General features: G+C 30.8%; 8 protein-coding genes across 13 annotated transcripts; 4 read left to right on the top strand and 4 right to left on the bottom strand.

Annotated features, from left to right (window-relative positions):
• Nucleotides 1-107: 107 nt before the first annotated feature.
• LOC117232966 (mRNA cap guanine-N7 methyltransferase) lies at nucleotides 108-2,322 on the bottom strand. The gene is made up of 8 exons (XM_033492787.1): nucleotides 2,276-2,322; nucleotides 1,863-2,167; nucleotides 1,589-1,781; nucleotides 1,275-1,519; nucleotides 958-1,139; nucleotides 675-884; nucleotides 384-598; nucleotides 108-306 (listed from the first exon to the last, which is right to left on the bottom strand). Exons 2-8 carry the CDS (start codon nucleotides 2,094-2,096, stop codon nucleotides 251-253), a joined length of 1,335 nt encoding a protein of 444 aa, XP_033348678.1. The 5' UTR covers nucleotides 2,097-2,167; nucleotides 2,276-2,322; the 3' UTR covers nucleotides 108-250.
• Nucleotides 2,323-2,793: 471 nt separating this feature from the next.
• Nucleotides 2,794-5,207, top strand: LOC117232969. 3 transcript variants are annotated; one of them, XM_033492793.1, is made up of 4 exons: nucleotides 2,794-3,152; nucleotides 3,422-3,862; nucleotides 3,939-4,079; nucleotides 4,168-5,207. In XM_033492793.1, exons 2-4 carry the CDS (start codon nucleotides 3,434-3,436, stop codon nucleotides 4,459-4,461), a joined length of 864 nt encoding a protein of 287 aa, XP_033348684.1. In that variant the 5' UTR covers nucleotides 2,794-3,152; nucleotides 3,422-3,433; the 3' UTR covers nucleotides 4,462-5,207. The 3 variants fall into 3 exon arrangements, with proteins under 3 accessions (XP_033348684.1, XP_033348683.1, XP_033348682.1); XM_033492792.1 differs by having other exon boundaries at nucleotides 3,350-3,862; XM_033492791.1 differs by having other exon boundaries at nucleotides 2,794-3,159; nucleotides 3,350-3,862.
• LOC117232963 lies at nucleotides 4,554-7,733 on the bottom strand. Of its 2 annotated transcripts, XM_033492780.1 has the most exons (6): nucleotides 7,504-7,733; nucleotides 7,329-7,415; nucleotides 6,711-7,143; nucleotides 6,433-6,635; nucleotides 6,223-6,362; nucleotides 4,554-6,132 (listed from the first exon to the last, which is right to left on the bottom strand). In XM_033492780.1, exons 3-6 carry the CDS (start codon nucleotides 7,073-7,075, stop codon nucleotides 5,251-5,253), a joined length of 1,590 nt encoding a protein of 529 aa, XP_033348671.1. In that variant the 5' UTR covers nucleotides 7,076-7,143; nucleotides 7,329-7,415; nucleotides 7,504-7,733; the 3' UTR covers nucleotides 4,554-5,250. The 2 variants fall into 2 exon arrangements, with proteins under 2 accessions (XP_033348671.1, XP_033348670.1); XM_033492779.1 differs by having other exon boundaries at nucleotides 7,329-7,733.
• Nucleotides 7,734-7,909: 176 nt separating this feature from the next.
• LOC117232968 (mitochondrial assembly of ribosomal large subunit protein 1) lies at nucleotides 7,910-8,997 on the bottom strand. The gene is made up of 3 exons (XM_033492790.1): nucleotides 8,594-8,997; nucleotides 8,223-8,483; nucleotides 7,910-8,136 (listed from the first exon to the last, which is right to left on the bottom strand). Exons 1-3 carry the CDS (start codon nucleotides 8,916-8,918, stop codon nucleotides 7,931-7,933), a joined length of 792 nt encoding a protein of 263 aa, XP_033348681.1. The 5' UTR covers nucleotides 8,919-8,997; the 3' UTR covers nucleotides 7,910-7,930.
• Nucleotides 8,998-10,216: 1,219 nt separating this feature from the next.
• Nucleotides 10,217-12,759, top strand: LOC117232962 (cell division control protein 6 homolog). 2 transcript variants are annotated; one of them, XM_033492778.1, is made up of 4 exons: nucleotides 10,217-10,813; nucleotides 10,905-11,843; nucleotides 11,923-12,128; nucleotides 12,199-12,759. In XM_033492778.1, exons 1-4 carry the CDS (start codon nucleotides 10,549-10,551, stop codon nucleotides 12,430-12,432), a joined length of 1,644 nt encoding a protein of 547 aa, XP_033348669.1. In that variant the 5' UTR covers nucleotides 10,217-10,548; the 3' UTR covers nucleotides 12,433-12,759. The 2 variants fall into 2 exon arrangements, with proteins under 2 accessions (XP_033348669.1, XP_033348667.1); XM_033492776.1 differs by having other exon boundaries at nucleotides 10,221-10,813; nucleotides 10,902-11,843; nucleotides 12,199-12,737.
• Nucleotides 12,760-12,893: 134 nt separating this feature from the next.
• On the top strand, nucleotides 12,894-14,319 carry LOC117232970 (proteasome subunit beta type-7). Its single transcript, XM_033492794.1, has 4 exons — nucleotides 12,894-13,053; nucleotides 13,273-13,452; nucleotides 13,566-13,881; nucleotides 13,956-14,319. The coding sequence occupies exons 1-4, from the start codon at nucleotides 12,992-12,994 to the stop codon at nucleotides 14,229-14,231; spliced, it is 834 nt and encodes a 277-aa protein (XP_033348685.1). The 5' UTR covers nucleotides 12,894-12,991; the 3' UTR covers nucleotides 14,232-14,319.
• A 47-nt stretch (nucleotides 14,320-14,366) lies between these two features.
• On the bottom strand, nucleotides 14,367-21,113 carry LOC117232958 (villin-1). Of its 2 annotated transcripts, none has more exons than XM_033492771.1 (9): nucleotides 20,071-21,113; nucleotides 17,582-17,674; nucleotides 17,288-17,404; nucleotides 16,688-17,028; nucleotides 15,850-16,612; nucleotides 15,578-15,764; nucleotides 15,257-15,508; nucleotides 14,882-15,178; nucleotides 14,367-14,804 (listed from the first exon to the last, which is right to left on the bottom strand). In XM_033492771.1, the coding sequence occupies exons 1-9, from the start codon at nucleotides 20,086-20,088 to the stop codon at nucleotides 14,455-14,457; spliced, it is 2,418 nt and encodes an 805-aa protein (XP_033348662.1). In that variant the 5' UTR covers nucleotides 20,089-21,113; the 3' UTR covers nucleotides 14,367-14,454. The 2 variants fall into 2 exon arrangements, with proteins under 2 accessions (XP_033348662.1, XP_033348661.1); XM_033492770.1 differs by lacking the exon at nucleotides 20,071-21,113 and adding an exon at nucleotides 18,397-19,703.
• LOC117233081 lies at nucleotides 21,030-21,562 on the top strand. Its single transcript, XM_033493018.1, has 3 exons — nucleotides 21,030-21,053; nucleotides 21,128-21,235; nucleotides 21,329-21,562. The coding sequence occupies exons 1-3, from the start codon at nucleotides 21,030-21,032 to the stop codon at nucleotides 21,560-21,562; spliced, it is 366 nt and encodes a 121-aa protein (XP_033348909.1).
• The last annotated feature ends 132 nt before the right edge of the window (nucleotides 21,563-21,694 follow it).

Raw genomic sequence — 21,694 nt, 5'->3', positions numbered from 1 at the left:
CAATCAAATTCATAATTCATAATCAAGTACATAAAAGTATACTGTATACATTTATCTTGGAGTGATATATTGTTGAACACATTGGAGCAAGTTATTTAGAATATCAATTAACTACATGTATATATATTGTATTGACATACGTGTGTATTTCTATAGCAACAGACTAGTTCGTACAATATACAGTCAGTGCTTAATTTTAAATTAAAAATTTAACATCTTATGGTTCCTAATTTTTATAATTTTACATATTCTAATGTTGCTTCCAGCCAGGTTTCATTTTTTCAAAAGAAAATACTGCATATAATGCTAAAACAAAATTAATGTTATTACAATAAAATTAACAAACGTAATTAATTATCAAATTATACTGATTTTCTACTAACAAGTAACTTCCCATTCTGTTTGAGATAAAGTCCCAATCTCACAGCGAGTCGAAGTCTTTTGCGAGCAATATTCTTTAGCATGTTGATAATCTTTATCAGGGTTACCAGTAAGCTGTACCTCACGTCGAGGTGGATAAGTTTCTAAACTTTGTATTTTACTAAGTAACATTCTACCTTTATCTCCATCTTTCATGCGTTCATAAAAGTTGTCAAATCTATAATTAAGCAAAATTTTCATTATTTATAAATATGATAGATATACAGTAAGTACAGTTATTAAATTCTTTTTACCTTTCAAATAGTACTAAATTTAAATCAAACTTTGAAGCTAGTTTACGAAATACAGGTAAATAGACAAGAAATTCTGGACAATTAACAACACCTTCTAATTGAAAATGATATTTAGCACCAAAAAGAGGTGGTTTTGTTTTGTCACAAAAAAATTCTACACTATAAATGTCATTTCCAAAGCTATCACCATCGCACTTCTGCCATCTAGAACTGATTAAAACAAGCATTTAATTTTTGTATAACTTTAGCTAAAAGTTTTCTACATATTAAAAGATGAACTTACACTAGATCATATGCATTTGGGATAGTTCCAATAAAATAACCTCCTGGTTTTAAACATTCACTTGCATTTCTAAACATACATTCTGCTTGTTGTAGTGACTCAAAACAATAATGGAATGCAAATTGACAACTAACCAAGTCAAGTGATATACTAGGATCTTTAAATTTTGTTCTCAATTGAACCTGAAATCATTTTTTATCACTGATTTCTCCATTGCTAACATAAATAGTAATGATACAAATTTCAGACCAATTACATTTTGTCAATTATTTGTTCAGTATTCTTCTACAAACTCATGGAAAGGTAAAAACAAATACCTTTGTACAATCAGCTGTTATGAATTCTGCTGAGAATATAGGAAAATATCTTCTTTCTTGAGAATATCTTTTTGACATCTGTTTATATCGATCCTGACATTGTTGCATGGTTACATCAGCCAAATCGGTACAGATCAAATGTGCTGCATTCATTTTTTCCCATTTAAATAGATCTCCACCTTTACCACAGCACATATCCAGCACTTTTAAACGGGCATTAGTTGGAGTTTTATTAATAAATTCCACTGTAAATGATTTTTAATCAAAATTGTTGCACACAAAAGTATTATTTCACATATAAATTAGTATCTTACGTATAAGCATGCTTTTAATCCAATTGTTAAAATTTCTCATATACAAAATTCTGCTTTTATTTCTATCTTTATTTAGTACCGAATTATAATGTTGTACTACTAATAATGAATTTTCAATGTGTTCTTCCTTGCTTGATGATTCTTTTGTTTTCTCACTGTTACTAGTAGTTAAATCTGCTGAAGTATTATTAACCTATGATATACAGATAAAAGAAACTGATTTAACAAATAAATAAAATGTTTCAAAAATGTGTAATATAATAATTATATATACATTTTGTTCGGCATCATATCTTACTCGCTTAGGTGAATTTGCATCTGAACAATGTTCCTTAGTTTGAGAGTATTTAATTTGTGCATGACTTTTATCATTTACTTCAATCTTTTTTTTTCTTTCCCTAGAGAACGTCTGTGATTTTATTGTAGGTGTTGTTTTTTCATTGTCTTTTTCTGATAATATCTCATCTTGCTTTTCTTTGGCTTTATTCATTACTTCAGGTGCGGACATATCCAAGTAAATGAGATCTCGTCCAATTATTAAATCTTATTCTACTGTTTTCTCAATAGATATTTCCGTTTCTTAATAAATATTATATTATGTACACATGTAAATAAATCATTAGTATCAAATATGTTTAAGTAAAAACAAACCATTTGTAAAAAAAACTATATACGCATAGCACTTACAGTGCTAACAATTCTTTTACGTCTACTCTGCATCTATTTTCAGTAAAATCAGGATCGGAGTTATCAATGCTGACAACGTTATTCGTATTTCACAAAAATACCCTACAAGTTATAAAGGCCTTTATGCAGTGTTTTCTTTCTATTTCTAAATAGCTTTTTTAGCCATTTTTCAGTTCGCTCACGCATTCTATCTTTATATCCCTATGGCTTTAGAGCTCCACGATCCAAGCCTAAATTCCCCAAACAAATACGCAACATAGTAACTGAAGTAACAATGTATATTTAGTAATTTAAAATACAGAATTTATTAACAAATAGACATACATAGAATAATATGTACATATAAACAGATAAGCCTCATTTCTTTCAAAACAGAAATTATATTTTTACTCTTAAGTAATAATTTGAAAGATTTCTTTATTTTAAATTAAGCATTGAATTATACAAAGTACCTTTTTCAATTAAATAATATTAAACAATCTGTATTATTTATATCTTACATATTTGATTTTGTTTTTTTATAAATGTATGCACCTTATAAATATGTAATGTTCCTTCTTTTGTTTTGAATTATATTATGTAAAAGAATAGTAGTCAAGTAAAGAACATGTATTTATTATCCACGTATATAAATTTATATAAATTTTAATGAAATTTTATTGATAACTTTATTTACCACAGTGCTGCCAAGTATGCACTTGCTTTCACATATGCATGCCTTGCTATAGCTTCAAAGATAGCACACTTTATTTAACTCAAACAGCTATATATTAATAATACTTCAAGAAATGCGACGAATATTTCGTTGTTACGACGATATTTTGTAGTACATAAAAAGGAATTTACATATTATATCAATATAGCTACATTTTTTAAGGTTGGTGGTAGGTAGACATTGAAATTTCATTAGAGATTGTATGTATTACATTCTCTCATCTATTATCTGATCTAGATGTGTTATGTATGTAACATTCTTATCTAACAGCTTATCTGAAATTCAATAAGAAAGCAAGATAAATAATAGTATTTTGCTTCACTGTTAGTAAAAATCATGTTCCTCTATTTTTTTTTCAGATATTTAAAGAGTTATTCATGTACAATTTATATAAATTGTTGAGCTTTTTATTTAACGTACTCTTCTATTAGAATAAATTTTGCATGCATTGTAAGATCATGGATACATTTCCTACGCAAAGGTATGAAACAAAGATTGAAAGTTTTGACACATGTATGATCGATCCTGCAAATCAACAGCAAGAAATATCTGAAACAGTCAGTGATCAGACATCTTCTCAAACAATTGAAATAGAGAATCAAGAAAATCATGAAAATTCAAATTTACATCAGCAACAACATGATTCAGAAGTGCAACATCAACAAGATCAACCTAATCAAATTTCACATATACAATCCAATATTCAACAAAGCATGACTCTTACTCCAATTAGAATACCAGCTATACTCGATGGAGAATATTTTACAGTAATTAGAGTAGAAGACAGTAATATAACAGTTCAATGTGTACAATGTCAAAGACATTTAAATGGAAATTTGAGATCTACTGGAAATTTTTTAAGTCATATTAAAGTAAGATTTATTTATTTTCAGAATTCTTGCACTTTAATATAATTGTTTTGTATTCATTAATCTAAGTGTTCTACAGAGATTACATCCTTTTATGGTTGATAAAATTAAATCTAAAGCTAATCAAAGAAAACCTGCAATGATATATATTGATTTATCAGCAGCTAAATGTCAAGAAATAATAAGAACAAGAGGAGGATATAGGAAATGTTACAAAACAGTAAGCACATTGTTCACGAGCTTAATCTTATATGACAAAAAATTAAAATTAAAATTTTGCAGAAATTTAAAAAGTTATATTTATTTAGGATGTATGGCAACCAGAAAGTGAGGAAGCTTATGATCAGTCTAATGAATGGTCTGAAAGTCCAGTAATTCGTAGACGTAAGATAGATGAAGCTGAATGTTCTGATCTTTTAAAAATATCACATAATAATTCATTTGTAATGGGAGATGAGTTTGATGCAATTGGACGAAATATTGCAGCAAAACTTAGAAATATGAAATTAGACCAAAGAATTATAGCTGAAAAATTATTAAATGATATTTTATTTGAAGCACAATTAGGAAATCTTCATAAAGACTCTAATATACATGTATAGGAAAAACATGTTATAGACTAAGGAATGTGTGCAAGTAGATAATATAGTTATAAATGAATGGATGTATAAGGGAGCATATATTTTTTATCAAATTAAACTTATTAGTATTTCTTTATTAATGTTATCTTAATACGTACCACTTTGATATTAATAATCTCAAAGTGGTTTTCTGCTAAGATTTGGCAGTCAATATGAAACAATGTGTAAAAAATATTTTACACAAATATTTTTTAGTTAAAATCGCGATAATAAAGAGATAGTAATGAAATGATAAGTATTTAAATTTAATATACATCTTTAAAGATGAGAGAAACACAGAGTAAGAGATATACATATTTTAACACTTATAAGTATTCACATAAGTATCTCTATATATAAATGTGCAATGTAAATATTACTATACAGATATAAAATTCGTAGATAAGGAGAAATGCTGCTGTATCTAGTAACTATATGTAAATGTTTTTAGACGGATTTTCTTATGAATGTTTCATAAACATAGCTACCTAATTTATAATCATGTATGATAAATACATTTTTCACATTATGTAACTATCAATATCAGTCCTCAGTTTCTCAGTTTAGATTTAAACATTGTAACTATAAATTTTAATTGCATCAGCTACTCCATTGTCCTATTCGTTAATAATAGTTTTCTAGTATATCTATTTTGTAAATGATTTGTATAAATATAAAACAACCTCATGTTCAAGTAATATATAAAAATTAAAGCATTTGTGAAATCACGTTTCAATGAATATTTTACCATGAGACAATTTTATCCATTTGTCAGCTGGTATATATCCTACGTTTCTTTGGTTTAAGCAAAGCACAATAAATTATAGTTGATAAAACGCATAGTGTCATACTTCCAAGAATGACCAAAAATATATAAGAATACCAAAACCCATCCCAATCTGCATAAAAATACCAAGATAATGTTAAAAACGTATTTTGCATTAATACAAAAATATAATATGGCAATACCCACTTATCTGCATACTTAAATTTAATTCTATATTCAATTAAACTAACTATGTACACTAATCCTAGCCACAAATTAAGAAAAAAAGTAATAATGTCATAATATTGCGTATAATAAAAAAGATATATTAACATAATACCATAATGTATACCAAGCACAATGGATAAGTAAAGTGGGTAAAATTCGTAGAATATGGCAATGGTAAGTATACGTGCTAGAATGAAAAAGAACCACCATAAAAAACTCAAAAATTTTCCTACAGGATCATCTTCTTCTAAACCTTTTGCTGAATATCTTCGTTGTGGAACTTTTAAATCTTGTATGGTATTGTTCTTTCTTTCTGCAATAGATACCACCTTAGTAAATAATTGCTCAGATTCTGCATTTTTTGGAACTATACATATTGAATCTGGTCTTGGTGGGGCTGGTACATCTGGTATAGGTAAAGGTGTAACTGTAGTAATTCCACGTAAAGGAGTTGGAGGTGGTGTAATATATACATTTTTAGGTGGTAAAGGAGGTGTCACAGATACTTGACGATCTAAAGAAATGTGAGAATCACATTGCTCCTTATCTTCATGTTGAACTTTTACAGATTCTGGTTGTTCTAAGGAATTATCTATAGGATTATTTTCTTTTTTATCAGATAATTTTAAAGGTGTGCCTTCTTCAAAATCACAAAGTTCCTATAATTATATAAATTAAATAAATACTTTAAAAGGAGAAATTATTTTCCCATGTTGTAGGTAACCATGTAATTTTTAATATTAAGATACCTGAATGCAATATTTCTTTAACCACATTGCCCATGGTAGTTTCCTACCATTAATACGTTGACTTTCAAATCTTTGAAATGAGGTAGTCTGAATGGCAAGTATTACAATGGATATAGTAATAGAAAGCACCTTTACGACTGCTACAAAAATAATCTTAATTTGGTTTTATAATTTTATTTAAATTATACTGCAAATCGTAGAATAAAATACCAGATTGATGAGTCTGATGAAATGATGATTCACGAAAGAGTAAATGTGTTTGAAAGAGAGCTTGAGGAACTGCTTGAAACCATGCTTGTAAAAAGAAATATAATTCTATAGCTGCAGGAGCAGCTGCTATGTTTAAAGTCTCAGTTCTTTCTTTTCCACTTAAAATAATAGCTTCAATAGATAGTACTATAAGACCTGCATACCTAAAAAATAATTAGTTATTATATTAATATAAATGAATGGGACTATTAGTTATTTTGAGTAGAAAATATTAATACCTATAAAGAGAAAAAAAAACAAAACCTATCAGTTGACAAAGTTGGAGACAGAACCAACAAAACATTCCCTTTGTTAATTTATCATCATTTGACATCCACCAATCTGGTCTTGAAACAGTTAACATAAAGTATGCAATTGCTGGTGCATACATAAAACAAATAGTACAACAACCCCATACTAAGTTATTTTCTTTGAAATGCTGTATAGCAACTACTAAATCAGCAGAAAAATGAATTATATATACAAAACAGCTGATTAATGTTGGAATCAAGAAAATTAAATAAATCTGTTCAGTTGACTTTAAAGGAATTTGCAAGAAACGGGTGGACTTTTTTTCACAAACTGAATCTAAATTGTTTGTCATTTTTTGTGATTAGATCAATTTTTCTATTTTTTCATATTTTTCTTCCTTTAAAATAATCATATGATTATCTGAAATAAAGAATTGTATGATAAAACAAGCCATAAAATTAAAGATACCTTAAACTATTTTTAATTTATCACATAAGAATATATATAATATATGAGTTGAAATTCATGATAATTAACAATGTGCAAATAATGATACATTTTTTTAATTAAACGATTTACAATAATTGAAAATGTATATACATTACCTATATAAGTACTGTTGAAAATTAATTGCACTTTCATATGGGAGAAAGAATATTCTCTTCCATGGATTTAGTTACATAAATTTTTTACTAAAGAACCAGATGTAATGTTTTCTATTATTATAAAAATTATTTTTTATGTTATATGTTATAAATGGTATAAAAATGCCGATGATACCCGTTAGGTGGGACAGACTATTATTCTAATCGCGTTTTGTTGATACACGCGGTTTAATATTACATGTACCAACACAAAATTTATTCGCGCAAATGCGTCTATATTGTAATTATTAGTCAGCGTATGAAATAGAGCTGATAATTCGATAAGATTTCATTTTGTTGATCTGCGATAAAGCGCCTTCAGATATGGACGCTTATTGCAAATGGAGAATTGCTTCAGAAAGCATAAATAGAGCACGAAGAGCGGAATGAAAGAGGGGGAGGGAAGGGAGGATGATTGGTAGCTTATACACATACTTTTCAAAAACTATTGCATGAGAATTATGTTTTAGAATTTTATTTTACTTTTTGTATGGGATTTATTTAATAAGGATCATATCTTAGTGCATTAAAAATAACATATATCATTTAGATAATTTTTATATTTATTGCCTATACATTTCACTCTTTTTATCATCATCATTATTCTCAATTGGTTCTAAATCAGATAAAAACGTATTATATTGTTCCATAATGTCTTCGTCAGTAGAACCTCTACTTTTATCGTCATAATCAGGCCCAACTGACCACAATGTTTCTAAATCATATAATGATCTAGCAAAACTTGAAAAAATATGCAATACAATATTTCCTAAGAACAAGAGGAATATATAGTAATTCGATTATTATAAAGATATAGTAAAGATATAGTAAATCCCAACACAATAAGAAAATTACCTAAATCTAAAGCAAGCCAATCTTTTGAATCTTCTCCTTCAATTTTTGGCAAGAAATCTGTTTTGTTCTTTTTTAATTTATACACTTTCCGGATAAAATTAGCAAGTGACTGCATATGCTTCTTTGATCTACCTGTTACTATAACTACGTAATCAACATATTGTAATTCAGAGGGTACAGAAGTAACAAAGATATTTTTGGCATTACTTTTTTGTAATAATGATATAAGATCTTCTATTTCAAACACACCGTTTACGCCACCTGAAAAATGATTGTATTGATATCTTGTATTAAAGAACATTATTAATAATTGTCCTTAAATAGCAAAAAGTTTGTATAATAGTGTATAAATAAGTTTCATTACTACTCACGTTTTAAATTTATTCCTTCATAAGGATCGTGAGGTTCTTCCTCAATTCTTAAATCTTCTAAATTAATCATTTCTTGTTTTTCACTGACATCAAAAATAATTTCTGCATTTTCATCTTCAAAAACTTTATGAGTGGTACTAAGCGAACCGACTAGGTTATGTGACTCGTTTTCAATATTTTCATCGTCATTATATTGTTTTTGATTGTTATTTGGAAACATCGTAATTTGTCTTAATTGAGAATATGTTACTACATTTGTACGAGGTTTTAAATATTTATAAAATTGTATTTTTGTCCGTAATAGACTTGTTAGTACAGTTTGCATGTTGTTCTGTACATATACAGCGAGGTTAAGTTTATTCGAATAACGTAAACGCCAGTTATTCCATTTGATCGCTATCACTATTAAATCATTATAATTGTATAACATATTTTCTAATTTTATATCAACTCATATTATAATTGTATAATATATTTTTTAATTTTGCATTATGGAGGTTAAGGTTAAGAAAACAAGGTTCCAAGTAATTTAAACGATCAATTTATTAAATTGTATAAGTCACGTGCATGGTAATAAAATGAACTCTCTGCATAGGAGAAGTTAATTGTGAAAGTTGAAATCGATACAATTTTTTAAAGTTGACCTGGTTGATAATGTTACTCTTACAGCTGAAACAAAAATTTTATAAAGCTAATAAGTGCCTTTTTTTAAAGACTTGTGTTAAGATTTGTACATATAAAATTATTTTTATAAGTAGAACTTATATATTACAAACATGACCAAATGTTTGGAAAATTACTTCTTAAATTTCTTTTCAAATAAATCTTTTATATACCATATTTATCAATATATATTACTGTTTTAATATCTTTTTGTAACAAAAAAGAATGTTAAATATATATTATAATACGCTATATACTTACAGAGGTTATAGATATAAAATTTATTTAGACCTCGCACGCATTTTCCTCCTTTTACGTTTTAGCCTACGCATCCTCTTTTTTCGCCACTAAAAATGAAAAATTTCCTATTTACTTTTCTTGTATTTTTATGTTTTTTAATAACTTAACCTATTGCTTTTGTGATTCGAATGTTAGGAAACATGTCAAATAACCATGCAGTGCAGCAACAATTGAAGAAATATATATTTTAGGATTCAAAAAATATGTAATAGCAAACTTATCATCAAAAATATTGAAATTAATAAGAAATATTAATATCCTATTACCTTCGCTCTCATTTTCTGAATATGAGATTTCTAGATTAGTCTAGAATATCTCGATTGTGTTAGTCGGACCCTCAACCTCGTGCACGTTTTAATGCCAGTATGGAAGAGAATAGCTCGCTTCTTCTGATGTTCTGATCCTGGAAATTTTAGTCTCTCTAGTTCTTATGTTTACCCCTAGAGGGCTAATTAATTTTATGTACCCGTATTTTATACACATTATATTAAAACGACTTGTTTAAATCAATTTGTATAATATAAGTAATATCATATTTATTAGTGTTGATTTGTATCTGTATATTTTCTATTGTGTACTGTCTTAAAATAATATCTTATATTTTTCGGATGTTTGTTTTTACGCGGGAATTGATATTCTTCCATTTCCTTTTTACATGCCTTCGGTTTCCCGCGGAAAGTCTCGGAGTACGGTACTTATAGCGCGGCACATAGGTAATTGGAACGTGTTATTAAGGAAGTATATATAATTAATTAGAACATTTAATTTGTAAATTGAAATAACATTAATGAATGTGTAATTTTATTCAAACTTTGGGAAAATTGTTCAGTGACTTTTTGGCTTTTCCAAAAAATTGTAGGTTAAAAAGCAATAGGAAACAAATATCAAACAGTTTATATTAGACACATTATTTCTACAGAAAGAATCAAATTTTTGTGTGCGAAAATTGTGTATGTTAATTTATTAATTGTGTAATTTAATTAATAAAAAAAATGACAGGTGTTCAAATGACAATTCCATTCAAAATAACAAAGAAATGTTCATTTTATGGAACTAAAAATAATGTAATGAAAGAAGATTTTAGTAATGCAACTGCGAGAGATTCTTCTCATAAATATACACCATCTGTGAAGAAGATTATTACTTTAAGTAGTAGTGAATCAGACTCAGACTCAGATGTAGAAAATACCAAAGTCAGTGATAATGCTATAAGCGTAAAAACTCCTCAACGTATGCAGAATTCAACTGAATCTGATGGTATGTGTAATAAATGAATTTATACATTTTTAATGAATATATATTTTTTGTATAGAATGATACAAATGGTTTTATATATCTTTTTTAGAAGATCATGGTTCTACACCTCCAAAACAGAGAAGGATAGATAAATCATTTCCATTAACATCTCCAACCACACCTTCTACTCTTTTTGATAAATTAAATTTGGAACCTTCTCCAACTAAGGAGGAAAAACTGGCTCCTAAAAGATTATTTGGAACAGAAAGATATCGCAATGCTCGTAAAGCTTTGCACAGCTCAGTACCTGATACCTTACCCGGTAGAGAAAATGAATTACAAGAGCTACAAGAATTTATGGAAGAGCATTTAAAAAATGAAACTTCAGGATCCTTATATGTATCAGGACCACCTGGAACTGGAAAAACTGCATGTCTTTCAAAGCTTATATTAAAGACTGAGTTCAAATCAAAATTTAAAGTAATCTATGTTAATTGCACAACTATGAAATCTGCTGCTACAATTTATGAAAAAATTATACAGAAGTTAGGATTACCACCCATTTTAACTGAACGAAAATCTGGAAAATACAGTAAAGGAGTTATTGAAAAATATTTAGGCTCTAATCATAAAATGTTGCTATTAATTTTAGATGAAATAGATCAATTAGAAAGTAAAAAGCAATCTGTTTTATATTCTGTCTTTGAATGGCCATCAATACACAATTCGAAACTGATTTTAGTTGGAATTGCTAATGCTTTAGATTTAACAGATAGGATATTGCCTAGATTACAAGCTAGATGTGAATTGAAACCAAAGTTGATGCATTTTTCGCCATATACAAAACAAGAAATATGTAATATAATATCTGAAAGATTAAGTGAAGCAAATGTGTCTGACTTGTTTACTAAAACTGCAATACAAATGTTATCTGGAAAAGTTGCTGCCATTTCTGGTGATATTAGAAGAGCATTGGATATCAGTAGAAGAGTAATAGAACTTGCTGAATCTCATAAATTAGCACAAGTTTTACAACCTACCAATAATAATGGTATGTGTTATAGAGCAAAATAAAAGTAAGAAAAAACATTGCTATTTTCTAAATAAAATAAATTCATTCTTTTTTACAGAAATAAATATACCTAAAAAGCAACAATCTGCAGTGGACCAGCCAGTGGATCTAAAAGAAGTCATCACTGTATTAAATGGTATTTATGGTGGATCTCAAAATATTGAAAAGGAGGAAAGTACATTTCCATTACAACAAAAATTACTATTGTGTTCTTTGTTACTTATCCTAAACAAAGGACGAAACAAAGATGTGACAGTTGGGAAAGTAAGTGTACAATAAAAAAACAACTGTTTAATAAAAAATTTCAATGTATATAAATATAGTTCTGTTTTAGTTACATGAAGTGTACAAAAAGGTTTGCAAGAAACGAAATATTCATGCTGTCGATGGTTCTGAATTTTATAGTCTATGTTCATTGATAGAAACTAGAGGTATTTTAAAGTTAACAAGAAAAAAAGCAGCTCGTTTGACAAAAATAAATTTGGAATGGGATCAAGAAGAGTTAGATGCAGCTTTGCAAGACAGGAATATGATGGCAGAAATCATTAACGATATAACTTGTTTATAGATGTTATTTAAAAAAATTTTCATAATTTATTAAATTTCATATCATTTTGTAAATATTAAAAAGTATATAGCATCTTTTTAATAATTTGAGAGAACCACTTTAGAATAAGCTGTATAAATTATTTCATGTTTTATATTATTTTTTTATATCACAATGAACGCATTTAATGTTTCATATATTGTATACAAGTTGATGTGAAAGGAGAAATTTATGTGATTTTTAGTGTGTACCGTAGCGGTCTTTTTAAATTTTTGAAACCAAACAATACATATTTTTGTTTCAAATTTTATTTCTTGAGCATTTTGTTATATTTGACTTTTAATAAATATAACATATTTTTAATTGTATTTATTATTATTTTGGCCCATTTGCATATAAGAAAAAGGTAAGTTAAGTTGGTTCATACATTATTTAAGGTAAAAATAAGTTAAAAATTAACTATTTTTGTGGTTATTCCACACAAAGCTGCCATCTACTGGTAAATGGTGACATTTGTGAAATGCTTTTCGTTCATTACTGCGTCTCTTTTCACAGAGTTATAAGTTACAACTTTTGAATCATGTCTTCGGTACTTGTGCCTGAAATTCCTGCTCCTGGATTTTCTTTTGATCTTTGTCAAAGGTAATGGTAATTATTTTAAAATTAAAAACATCTTTATATGTATATCAGTACAAACAATCATAAAAGTGAAAAGTAATGTATCATGCTGCATAACCTATTACAAGTTAATATTGCTGTGTCATTTCGTAATATTATTGATTTTTCCTAATAAACTTTTCTTATGAATTTATAAAATACATAAAGAACTGTAGAATTTATTTCAGTGTATATTTTTTTCAGAAACAATTTTTTGGTAAAGAAAGGATTCCAAGCACCTAAAGCTGTTAAAACAGGAACAACAATTGCTGGTGTTGTTTATAAAGATGGAGTGGTTCTTGGTGGTGATACAAGATCAACAGAAAATACTATAGTTGCTGATAAAAATTGTAGTAAGATTCATTATCTTACTGAAAATATATAGTGAGTATTTAAAAAAAAATTAATTTCATTAGTAATTATTCAAAGCAATATAATATTAACTAATATTCTAATTTAAGAATAATTAATAGAATAATTTAATAATTATTTCTAAGTTGCTGTGGTGCTGGAACTGCTGCTGATACTGAAATGACAACTCAAATGATATCCAGTCAGTTGGAGTTACATCGTTTAAATACTAACCGCATAGTGCCAGTTTGTACTGCAAATGCTATGATTAAACAATTATTATTCCGTTATCAAGGAAATATTGGAGCAGCTTTAATATTAGGAGGTGTTGATTTGGATGGACCACACTTATATTGTATTCATCCTCATGGATCTTCAGATCGTCACATTTATACTAGTATGGGTACAGGATCATTAGCTGCAATGGCTGTATTTGAAAGTAGATGGAAACCTGATATGACGGTAAGAATTTAAATATTTTTACTTATTTTATTATATTTTGTACAATCACATATTTCATTTTTAAATTTTTGTAGGAAGAGCAGGCTAAAGAATTGGTTGCAGATGCCATTCGCGCTGGTATATTTAATGATCTAGCTTCTGGTTCTAACGTAGATTTATGTGTCATACGTAAAGGTTCTGTTGATTATTTACGCCCTTATGATGTTGCTAATGTTAAAGGACAGCGCAATATATCGTACCGATATAAACGTGGTACTACCGCTGTGCTTAACAAAACGGTTCATCCTATAATCATTGAAGGGGAAACTGTGCATAGGCTTAATACAGAGCCAATGGATACTTCATCATAAAATGTATCAAACAGTTTTACTTTACATTTGGATATATATGTGAATTTGTAATAAATAAAGCCTTAATCTCTCTTTCATAACGCTTAAATTTATAAAATTCAATATTCTTTCCAATTAATAAATTTAATTCCAAACATTAAAATATAAATATATAATATGATTTTATTTTATTTTAGTACTGTAATCACTATGGTACAAAATAGTATTATTAAAGCACAATGTTTTAAAAAAGTCCCGCCGATTGTTTTAGTCTTTGTCTTTTCCAAGCAGGAAGTTTTACAAATTCGTCTGGTTCCATTTTAAAAATCGCAATGAAATTATCGAAAGTAAGATGCATTTCTTTACGGACAACGTCAACACCGGATGGTAAATTTTCCGGATCACCTTTTAAGACAGAAAGAGGATACTTTACATAATTATCGAAGTCACTCAATGATTTCGATAACGTTTGTATTTTCGGTAGAAATTCTTTATCTTGCAGAAGTGTGCAAAATGTTTCAAACGATTTGTATTCTCTCAGTAAATTGTAATTCCAATTATCGAATAATCCAATGAACGTTGAAGGTTCCATACCTAAAAAGATGATAAAATTATTTTACTTCAAGGTCTTTTGGTATCTTTGTTTTTCGTAAATAAATAATTTACAATACCCTGTTTAATTATAGAAATCGTTGTGTTTCGATCTCGGCCAGCTGGGTGAGTGAATAAAAATATCATTGCATCATGTACACACTCCTTCAACGATTTAGGAATAGAAGACTTTCCAATCCAGATCCATATCACATTTCCTGCATCTAATAACCAAATAGCTTCTGGAAGGAGACTGTTTTGACCAAATCCAAGAACTTCTTCGCCAACAAACATTTCATTGTCCGTCAAGCATTGGTATAGATGTTTTTCAAGTTCTTCTCCGTCGTCAATAACTTCTGTGCCGTAAGTACCTTTACCTTAAAGATTAAATTTAAAGTTCACTGTTATAATCTAATGTTAAGTTCATATTATAATTCTTATTATCTTTCGTCAACCTCCGAGTTCTCTCCAAAAATCGTCATCTTCGTTATTTTCAGTTATCAGAGGTGCATTTCTGGGTGCAAGTCGTCTAGATGCTTGTCTAGCGTCACCAGTACTTCTTCCACCACACCATACTACAGGTGAATTAGAAAATAGAATAAAAACTCCACTAGAATCGAGGCTGCTGGATGATCTCAAAGGCCGTTCAACTGCTTTCGACGTGTATGGAGTAGATCCGAAAACTCTAACGAGATACTTTTCCGGAGCTACGAAACAAACATCTCATTAAGAATTTAATGAAATAAACATAATAAATAATTTATCTTACTGCTTACGAGAATCGCGATGCCTTCCAGCTAGTATTTTCAATTTTCCGTCGTAAATCTGCAACAAATGAGGTGGTTCTCTGCCTTGACATGCTTTTACTAACTGGCCAGAGGTATCTTCTGTCAAATGACAAGCTGCTTCTAAAGCGGCTTCTCGATCCGCGTTTATAGAATGGACTCCTTCCCAACAATAAATCTGTGATGTCACGTTATTTCAAATTTAATAATAATTAGTAATAGTTATTGTTAATTTAACAATCGAAATTACATTTTCAACGTACGATTGTTCTACTCCTACGTCCTTGTCCATATTTGTAGCACATTACGTAACAAGCTTCTGCGTAGTATATTCCTTTGTCATCCACTTGAATCATTCCTTCTTTATGGGTTACTCTCCAAAGAGTTCTTTGACCGGATCCATCGTCAACTAGTTGGCACCCAGTAGCCATTTTAGGTCTTTCATTCATATAGTCAGGATCAAAATTCGGTGGTAGAGTAAGCGGTCTTGTCTTCGCCGGTTCCCACCCTCTAATAAGAGCCTTCATCTCCGTTGGTTCACAAGCTTCCAGCGCTCTTTCCACTAATACACCATTACTATAATTTTTCTTTTTTACAAATCCTCGTGCGTTACGAATCGCTTCCAATTTTTCTCGGGCGTTCACATTACGCCCGACCCAAGCCCAAACACCAGCCTCACCACGATCGATTAGGTAAACGGCTTCGGATGTGAGATCAGCTCGGAGAATCGGTCCAGATTTCAGTTCAGCGACCTTATATTTACCGGATTGTTCGTTACATCTATACAGTTTGACTGGGCTTGGCATATTGACTCGGTAAAGGCGATCCGGCTTGACCACTCTTGTGGAAGGATTTAAAATACTGGCGAACAGTTGTCTATCTCCCTCCGGTAGTGTCTGTTCGTAACCATCATCGATGATGATGATACGACCATTGTTATTTTCTTTTCTCACTTCCAAGATACTGGCAGCGTGTCGTTTGTGCAATGGATCTGCTGACGATCCCAACCAAAGGAATACGATAGCCCTATGTACCATTATATTATTATTAATATATTATAACAGAATGATTAACGATTATTCAATTCAATTTCCTACGCACTGCGATAGAACGTCCACAAGAATAACGTCCCGTGAACTGAAATGATCCCAATGAACTTTTTCAAGTTCCGTCAAGACAGGGATCGCTACGCCAGTTACTCTGTGCAATTTGCATGATGGTGTTTCAAAGTGGAAATTTTCAATAACAAGATGCTGGCGGAAATAGGCTAAAAATCTAGGACTTTCTCGTCCTTGGGCCTCCCTTGATAGAATCGTGGCAGATATTTGTGAATCTAATTCGGCCGCTCGAAGGGCTGCTGCCCCAGAGATTGTTGAATCGCAAGCAGATCCAATCCAGAAATGAATTACACGAACTATAGCAGTCGACTTTATCTCCTTAACCTGTTTAAACGATATAAAGAATATAGTTTACGCATATAATTAAACTGTGGGTGTTTATATAAATTCAAATTTTTATAAACATAACTAAAAAAGGATATCTTTTAATTTTCCATAAATGCATTCGAAGTCTACATATGGTTGATCAAAAATCATAGTGGTGTAAGTGAAGACTTATTTTAACATTCAAAAGTACATAATATTTCTTTAATTCCATAGTTAATTAAGTTACAACTTTATTCTTTAAAGGAGAAAGAATTACCGGCATTCCAGGGTAAGGTAGTGGACCGTCTTTCGGTGACACCGCGTAGATAATGTATGCCAACTCCGAGAGGAAATGTCCCATATTACTTCCTGTAACGGCTGTAACTCGTAAACCCTGTTGCACGAACATTAAAGGAAAATTTAGTGCTTCACACTTTCACTCTTTGTATTTCTTAAACTCTCGAAAAGCAGCGTAGCTAACTAAAACTATGCGATACATCTAAACTACGTGCATATATCGTAATATAACGGGGAGTATAAATTATGTTGCATTTTTATTTTGTTACGGTACCTCGATTTTCCAAATGCGAAATGTACTGCTGTTCCTCGGAACATTCTTAAAGATTTCACCGTTAGAATCATCGGAACGGCAGGTTCTGTCGTCCTGAGACACATAATTGAAATTTGACTTTTAGGAAACTGTACTCTTTTTTAAGTAGGTAAATTTTGTATAAATAACTTTTATCATATGACAAAGCAATCTTTTGTTATTTGAAAAAATTTTGCAAATGAATCGTTTTATACGTGCAAAATAGTCCGGTAATAACGTTATCGCGAACTTTAATTTCAAGGATTTTATAATGGGTAATGATATCGAATTGATGTGGTCATTGGTCATATACGCGTTATCGAGCAAAAATAAGAAACAAGCGATATGGAAAATGAATCCGCGAAATTACAATTTTAGTCATTTTCGCGGTAAAATTATATTGACCTTCGTTTCTCCTGGTAGTCTGAGACATACAATAGCTCACGAAAGTATTTGAATACTTGTGCGAATTCTTTTTGGATATATTATGTGCGTTATACGAGACATTATGGGATTTTATTAGCACTGCAACGAGACACAACTATCGTGATTATATTGATAAAATTTGAAACGAATCTGAAGATGTATATAGAAGTTGCAAGATATTTATAATACATATAATATATTCATTAAAAATTCTCATGAATGTTTCACTTTCGTGAGACATTATATTCTGTTTTCTTTTATACTTTTCATAGTCCAGGTTAGTGTAATAATAATACCGGCCCGTATATTCTCCTCACGCTTTCCTTCACTCAATCGAGATCATTATTTTTACTGTATCTTTAATTACACACCGGCTCTTCGATCTTTCCCAATAGTTCTGACATTTGCCACTGTTTCTTCGTTTTCAAACACGATTTTATTTTTCGCGCTCTTATCGATCACTGACCGTCCGATCCTTTATGAATTACTTGTCTATTTGAAATTGATCGAGCACCTGTTTGATCGTTTCGGATCTCGAACTCGGAATCACGACACGAGTGTGCGCGCCTGTATTTCGCAACGGAGAAACGCGATCAGTGCTCGCACTGAACGGTTGCTGGCAGAAAACTGGGGTATGAGAACTCACGGTAGTGAAGTCCTCGGAAGGACTTAATCGCAGGTGATCCGTAATCGAGCGTATGTATGTTTGTGCACGCAACTATTATATGTAAGTCTGTTTCTCTCTATGTTTATGTTTGCGGCCATAATTGAACGGCCTAAAGAAATATAGCTGGCGAAATAATCATTATTTTTATCAAAAATTAATTGCCGTGTACTTTTCACGGCGGATGGTGTTTCTACTGGAGCAGAATATAAGCAAGAATAAGTGTTACAGAGAAGCGGATGTATATTGTTTCTGTATCCACAGAAATAACTTCCAATTAGATGCGGTGGCACAGTTTGAATGTGGAGAATATTCACATTTGATACTTAATTGGTAACGAAGAATAGATAATTTTGGACCTTCCTGAAAAAAGGATCGCGTTATTTCGATAATCCCTTAAATTGCGAAGTTATTGTCACTGGACTAAGCTAAATCCATAGTCATTCGTTTCGACACGAATAACTTTTTATGACTGATTTGTTAATCATTTCTATGCTTTCCACAGATATCTATCGTGCGTTGTCCTGGTTTTGCTACAATATATGTATTTCAATAGCGATGAGGTAACACGCTGCTACCTCCGGGTGTGCGCCGATTGCCGTTAATGCTCTAACTTGTACATAGGTGTAGGTGATACAAAGTGCAACGTTCGCACGTATACAGACACGCTATTGTCTTTGCAGATAATGCAGATGCATCTCCACGTTCATTCATGTCCACGCCCGCACACACGTACGTTACGAACGGTACGTGTGTACACTGTACACGTGTTATTCGAGCGTCGTCCGCGACGATCATTTGCGGCAGGAAGTGGTGACTGCACTTGCCGCACGCCCACCAACCTGTATATAGCCGAATCTCTCGCGAACGATCGTTTCGCGAGGAAGTAAAAATTGTTGTTGTACAAGTTGACGCTGTTTTACCAGATTTATAGTGCGGGAAAAACTCTTTTCATTTAGCAGTAATACGGTATGTAATGATATTTTTGCTGCTACTTTCTAAAATTATAAAATATTACTTTGTGTAAAAGAATTGGCAGAAATACAAAATCAAAAAACAGATAATAAGATACAACACAATTTGTTGCTGTTTAAATTGGCGCTGTTTTGCCAAATTTATCGCGCAGAAAAAGTTCTTTCCTTCGTTCCCTTTCTTTTTTTCTTTAGCAATAATACGGTATGTAATAATATTTTGCTGCTAATTTATGGAATTATAAAACATTATTTCACATGAAAGAATTGAAAAAACGCAAGACTAAAAAATATAATAAAACACGATAAAATTATGTATTTATTTATGAATGTTTAACTTTGTTCTTTTCCTTATCCCGGTTAGTTTTGCGTCTTTGGTTTCACATAGTTACGCTCCTCTGCAGACTCACCCGTCTAGAGAAATCCATCGTTCTTTCTTCTCCGTTTTTCCGTCACGTCATTTAAAGGAATGTATACGAACGAATTCGCGGCGATATGCACGAAGGAGCAGAAGAAGAGGCGTTTGCTGCGAGGTAACACCGTCTAACTGTACGTGAACACAACTGATACCATGCGTTCCTGGCTAAAAAGAAACCGTAGCGGTGCAGACTCGTCCGGAAGTCAGCCCGGAACCCCGACCGGCCAGCCGTGACCAACGGGTACTTGTTGGATATACGTTTCAACCATGCGGGCATCGCCTCTACGCCATACACATCTCGCTTCAGCGCACCTGTTCTGTACCTTTCTAACGTCATTCTGACATGTTGAAGGTCCTCTATCGTGCTCTTCTTTTTCCTCTTGGTTATCTTCGTTCGAATAACGGAGACAACGTAACGATCGTGATTATCTTGTATCGTTTTATAGAAGATGAAGAGGGTAATTGTTACACTTTCTTATTTATTACAGAGAATTAAATTAAAAAAAAAAGACGAATATTTCTTTTAACAATGAATGAAATAATATAATAGTACAGACTATAATACACACAAATTTGAAAAAGCATAGATTAATTATATATTTAAAAAATGTAATATACGTACAGTTCCACTTATAATGCGATCATGTTTCAGAAAAATTATTGCAACTCAATGGTCTTCCTAAAAATTACTTGGATACATTAAGTGTATTCAATACTATTGTAATATAATATAATTGTAATACGTAATATACATGTTGAAGTCGTGTGAATTTGAAAGCTGCTCATTTATTATGTTACTGAAGGGTGTTGTTTTTCCATGCGCGTCCAGAGATGGAATCGGCACCTGTCAGTCGATTTTAACGGATACGAGAAATTTTTGAAGTCTTTTTATATGATAATTATAATATAGCCATTTTATATGACGCGGTAAGAAGCCGATGGATTGGAGAAATGACGAATCTGACCATTCAAGCGGTTTGTGACTGTTTTGTCGCAGGTTGTGAACCCTTCGGTTTCATCAATATTAAATCGCGTCTTTTCTTTTGTGAGTAGTTGAAAATTTTGCATGGGACGAGAGAAATCTTTTGTCCAAGACTATGAGCGATATATGTTTGTCAGTGGCATTAGGATGTAATGTCTGTTCTCAAGGAGTACAGGTTTACACAATTTGTTCAATGTTGAAAAATTTCTTTATTTTCGACGTAGTATAAGTTATTACTTTTTTATAGAAATTCAAAATTTTCCAATAGGCGAATTTTGGCAATTGTAAAGAGTCAAGAAGCTTTACATCGGCACTTGAACGTTTGGAATTGGAGGCGGAAATTGAATCCAGAAATGATACGATACCGCTTCGTCGAACAAGCGATGTGCAAACTGAACCACCCGATGATATTGACCAAGAATTGTTCGGTTTAAATGCTAAAGATATGTTGCCCTATAAGAAATCTGTTCAACATTCTGATATTTTGAATTTTCAAGTATGATTTATAAATTTTGATATATAACACCAAAAAATTTATAAAATTGTGTATTTTAGGGTGTCATGCATTCACCAGAAGATATTGCTCGTTACTGGAAAAAAGACTCGCGAATGTGGCTTTGGAAATCTGTAAAGC

The sequence above is a fragment of the Bombus vosnesenskii genome, unplaced genomic scaffold, assembly GCF_011952255.1.
Source record: "Bombus vosnesenskii isolate JDL3184/JDL3185 unplaced genomic scaffold, Bvos_JDL3184-5_v1.1 scf7180000013294, whole genome shotgun sequence".
NCBI classification, from domain to species: domain Eukaryota; kingdom Metazoa; phylum Arthropoda; class Insecta; order Hymenoptera; family Apidae; genus Bombus; species Bombus vosnesenskii.
Note: the sequence above shows the minus strand (reverse complement) of the source record. Positions and strands in the feature narration are given on the sequence as shown.